This window comes from Engraulis encrasicolus, chromosome 11, assembly GCF_034702125.1.
Source record: "Engraulis encrasicolus isolate BLACKSEA-1 chromosome 11, IST_EnEncr_1.0, whole genome shotgun sequence".
In the NCBI taxonomy this organism is placed as follows: domain Eukaryota; kingdom Metazoa; phylum Chordata; class Actinopteri; order Clupeiformes; family Engraulidae; genus Engraulis; species Engraulis encrasicolus.
Window position 1 is genome coordinate 19785705 of NC_085867.1, and position 5000 is coordinate 19790704.

The following is a 5000-nucleotide window of genomic DNA, read 5'->3' on the forward strand; positions in this document are numbered from 1 at the left end:
TGCAAGACCCCACATCCCTGCAGAAATTATGGAATGTGGCAAATTCCAAAGTCCAAAGGGAATATCCAAAGTCACCCACCACTAATGTAATCTATTTTTGAGGGTTCAGGGCAAACACTTTTAGGGCTGCAGAAAAGTAGCTGTGGTGACATAGACCCTCTAAACCCATGTCTTTTTTTTCCAAAATAAAAACAATATGTCATACCATGTCATACAATATTTAAAATATTGCATGACTATTGAGTGCCTTTTCTTTTCTGGTCAAGCAATGTGCATAATAAATTATTGCAGGCAACTTTGATCACATTGACACCTTTGCGTAATCCCCATCGATCTTGTGTGTATTAAGCGCAGCATCACTTCATAAGCATCACTTCATAAATTCCTCCAGGCAGATGTTAAAACATCTCTCCCCCATTGTGTGCGCTCTTTCCGCGTGCTTTGATATGTACATCGGTGTGTGACTAGGATTATCGTGCTTCAAAAAACAGCAGCTGCACATAATTCGTGTTACAATGCTCACACTCTTTATGCATCTTTAACGCTCAGAATAGACTTCAAACGTAGATGGTGGTGCTGCTGCACAGGAAATGCCTTCCTCTAGAGTAGTTCAATAACCCCACTCGCCTCCTGAGACATTCAGTTTAGTCGAGCGCCTCTGACGGAGAGGGTTGGGTATCCTGGGTCTCGCGCGGCGCAGTCACTGAACAACCCAAGATGCTTAACGGAATGTTTTGTTTCGTCTTCGTGGCGCTTTTTGGTAAGTAAACTTTTCCTTTTAACATTGCTAAGGATTTAAACCGTTTTGAAGACGCCCTGTCTTTGTCGGTGTTTGTTTGGTGCTACTGTATGTACATGGCCATTATTGTTTGCAATGCATTATTAATGACGAGAGCGTTTTGACATGTACTGCACATCTTTGTGGTTATGACGTCTCTTAACTGTGTTTATGGTCAAGATATTTTGAAGTCATTTTGCGTCTCGTGCGTTCCCGTTTTGTAGCTTACAAGCAGTGCATGACTACTGTCAAGATGTCAATAACTTTTCCCCTCCGCTTCGTCTCGCAAAAAAATGTGCTAGGGCAGTAAACATCCATCAAACTGTTTGCTTAGGACTGCAGAAACGGTACATTTGCCGCCTGCGCCTTCAAACCGCTGGACAGAAATACATGTTGGTTCTCAAAGAAGTCCAGACAGTGATCATGTTCAGCTCTATGGCATTGATGGATGATTGTGGCACATAGTCCACGCGCCGCTGAATGCACTTTACTGCTGGTACCCCTTGGCTTTAGATAGCAACTTTATGAGTAGCCAGCCGGGATCCCTTAGGGAAGATACAGACTGTTGAAGTCTTTCGAATTCCTCAAGATACTTACTACTTGCGATATGCGAATGAAGACACAGCAAACATGTTTAACATAGACTGTCGGATGGGAGGCTGCATTGCCTTGGAAAGGAATGAGTTGCCGTTTACCATTTTGGCTACCCATGATGGATGAAAACTCCTTGGGTTAATTGCTGGATCAGAATCTAGCCTACACATGCCTCTCCACTGTATCTTGAAAAAGTCAAACGTCTCTAGACGCTCCCTTCATCTTTCTCGCTATAGCTCGCCCCCTCCCTCAGATTCCTGGGCACACATGTGATAGGGGCTCGTGACGCTCGTTAGAGAATTGAGTTAAAGATGCAGCTGTAGATAGCAGAGAGTATTAGCCCCGGCAATCACCTCACGCCGAGGTCCCCACCCAAGCCCAATTAGCCTCATCCCGCCCGCCTGCCTCCCTGCCTGCACCGCTAGAACCTCCCCAAAGCGCCTACCACCAGCTCCCCTCCTAACCAAGGCGGCCCCACCTCCGAGGGGTCTGCTCTAGCGCGAACAACAGGCGGCATGTAACTCAAGAAAACCCATCACCAAGCATTAGGAACATTGCGCAGACGTAACGTAACAATTGCCACTTTGAGTTTTTTTTAAGTGTTAATGCGTTTTTGAACGTGCCCTCGTCTGCTGAACTTGCCTTGCAAAAGTCAGCGGGTGCTGCTGCTCGGCAAATAACTTGCTGCCGTTGGAATCAGTGAACGAAGAATTGTGGTATCCGAGTTATACTAGGGGACCATTGGCTACCCCCTTAGGAACCAGATGTGGTTATTGTAGTGGCGGTATTTAAGCTGCGAAAAAATCTTAACGGAGATGGGAGCGCAGGTGTTTTTGGTTTTGGGACCAGAGTGTGCGCGCGCGGGCATCTGGTTTCAATCAAACGTGTGTGTGGGGCAAGAGACGTTACCACGGGCGCCTCCGAAAAACCACGCGCGCATTTTACGCACACACATGCTGTTGCAACCATACATTCATACCCCCCCCCCCCCACACACACACACACACACACAATTTGCATGCCATAACACCCCCCTCTCACACAACAGACACATGCTCAAATAGTTTACATACACATGAAAACAGTTGGTCATGCAGCGAACATGTGCCATGTACACACAACATAAATTCCTGACTGGACATGTAGATTATTATGTTGTCTGTCTGTGTGGAGGTGTTGATATATTCACTTACCCTGGGCTATGTGTGTGTGTGTGTGTGTGTGTGTGTGTGTGTGTGTGTGTGTGTGTGTGTGTGTCTAAAATATATCCATGTGATGATAGCTTAATTATGATATCATTTGACATGATCCAACTTTTCTCGTTTGCCATATTTTTCTGCCCTGAAATGTGATAGGCCCCTGAAGTAGCGTGTTTTGTTTAGACATGGGAATTTACTGCACTGAGATAATGTACGTGTATGCAGGGAAGCCGACAGGGGGGGAACAAATGGGTTACATGTCCCGGGCCCAGGGAGAGAAGGGGCTCAGAAATGGATCCTCATGACATTGTATTGACTGGGTTTGGGGCCCTTTCAGATGTCTTTGTCCCAGGCTCAGCCAAATCTGTCAGCAGCTCTGCGTGTATGCCACACAGATCACCAGGCCTGGACTGGTCATCTGGCATAGAGGGCATTTCTTGGTGGGGCTGACAGTCCTCAGGGGTTGTGACGGGCCCACAATTTGGAAGGAGGCACGCAAAGGTCCGAAACGTTGTGCCATTAAAGAACTGGGGGCATTAACAGTGTTGCGGACGTTTATCATTTACTTCAGTTATTTTATTTTGTCCAGCACCTGTACCACTGATGTGCGCGCATTCTCTGCTTTCTTTGTCACGCAAACAATGCCCACACCTTTTTCTGCTCCTAATCCAACCCTCTATGATATGTGTGTTTTTTTTTTGGGGGGGGGGTGCTTTTCAAGCCTTTATTAGTTTTTACGAGATGAGACAGTGAACATAGTGATAGGAAGCGAGTTGGGAGAGAGAGATGGGGAATGGACGGCGAAGGACACGGGGCGGAATCGAACACGCGTAAGACGTGAAGCCGTGAAGTAGACGACTAAGTGCCCTACCGTTAGTGCCAGCTGCGCCACGTTAGGGCCTCTATGATGTGTTTTTAACAGATACATGTTTTCACATCTCATCTGTCAAGTCAAGGGCCCCCCCCCCAGTAGGACCCCGAAGAACACAGTGATGTATGATTATTTGTTAAACCCATCTGACTACTCCTTGGCCATCACTTGGGGGAGGGGGGGGTGGCTTATGTTAGTGGGCAGGCCATTTTTCACATGGAATGTATATTTTCCTGTCTGAAAAAGATTGATAAAGCACGTGTGAACAGAGCCACACATCATGGCCACCCAGCGCTGTCATGATGTGTATACTGATGACGGGTCAGACAGAAACATCTTGTCTGCTGCCACACAAATGGAGGTTGTATACAGATAAGGAGTTTAGGGAGATTTAGTTTGAAGGGGCTCTGCTAGAAGTCAGTCTCTGTCGCTCTCTTTATCTGTACTCACTCTCTCTCTCTCTCTCTCTCTCTCTCTCTCTCTCTCTCTCTCTCACACACACACACACACACAAACACACACACACACACACACACACACACAAACACACACACACACACACACACACACACACACACACACACACACACACACACACACACACACACACATACACACACACACACACACACACACACACACACACATACACACACACACACACACATACACACACACATACACTGTATCAGGCTGCCGGCAACCTAGGCTAGCAGTAGTTGAGGGCTTAGTTGGAGGGGCTCTATGTGTAGAAGTAAGACCCTCTCTCTCTCTCTCTGTCTCTCTCTGTCTCTGTCTCTCTCTGTCTGTGTGTCTCTCTCTCTCTTCCTCTCTCTCTCTCTCTCTCTCTCTCTCTCTCTCTCTCTCTCTCTCTCTCTCTCTCCATCTCATCATATATCAGGCAGCCGGCAATCTGGCAGGGCCGATAAGCACACACGTAGCGTTCCTTCGCCGTGCGCCTCTCGCATGGAATGCCAAGGACTGCACAGGGCAGATGCCTGAAAGGGCAAAAACTTACTGGCTGCTGCTCAAGGAGGATTCGCAAAGCTGTGCAAGGCCTCCGTTCTTTAAAGTTTACGTCTTGCCGTGTATGATATACAGACCTCGTATGGGCAAGCGAAGGGCATTTCAATCACTCTGCATTGATTCCATTCCCCGCATGCTTTTCGCCAGGCCTGTCCAGCTGTGTGATTCATGGCTGTGGACATAGCATGGCTAATTAAATATACATACTGCACATCAATCAGAATTTGATATTATTTGTGATGAATTGGATGGCTGGAAGGTGGCTCGTATTGCCGGGGCGGGGTCCGCACGCTCTTGCTGGAAGTGGAAACTCGATAATCACGCGTGTTGGATGAGATTTCTTCTCTTGGTGTTTTTTTTTTGACAGTTGGCAAGGTGTGGTCTCGCTGGTTGGCGAGCCTGCGAGGAGCAGCACTTCTGTAGTAGATGACAGGAAGCACTTGGTCGCGGCTTGCCTCAGAGCAGGTTTCGTTGGTTGTGCAGTGCAGTGCTATGATGTGCTGTGCAGTGCTATGATGTGCTGTGCAGTGCT

At 47.5% G+C, this 5000-nt stretch overlaps 1 protein-coding gene across 1 annotated transcript in view; it reads left to right on the forward strand.

The window, feature by feature from the left end:
* Nucleotides 1-655: 655 nt before the first annotated feature.
* itga1 (integrin, alpha 1) overlaps nucleotides 656-5000 on the forward strand; it is a 117635-nt gene continuing 113290 nt past the window's right edge. Inside the window, exon 1 of the mRNA XM_063210160.1 lies at nucleotides 656-760. Coding sequence (XP_063066230.1) covers nucleotides 718-760 — 43 coding nt within the window. The 5' untranslated portion in view covers nucleotides 656-717. The remainder of the gene's footprint in view (nucleotides 761-5000) is intronic.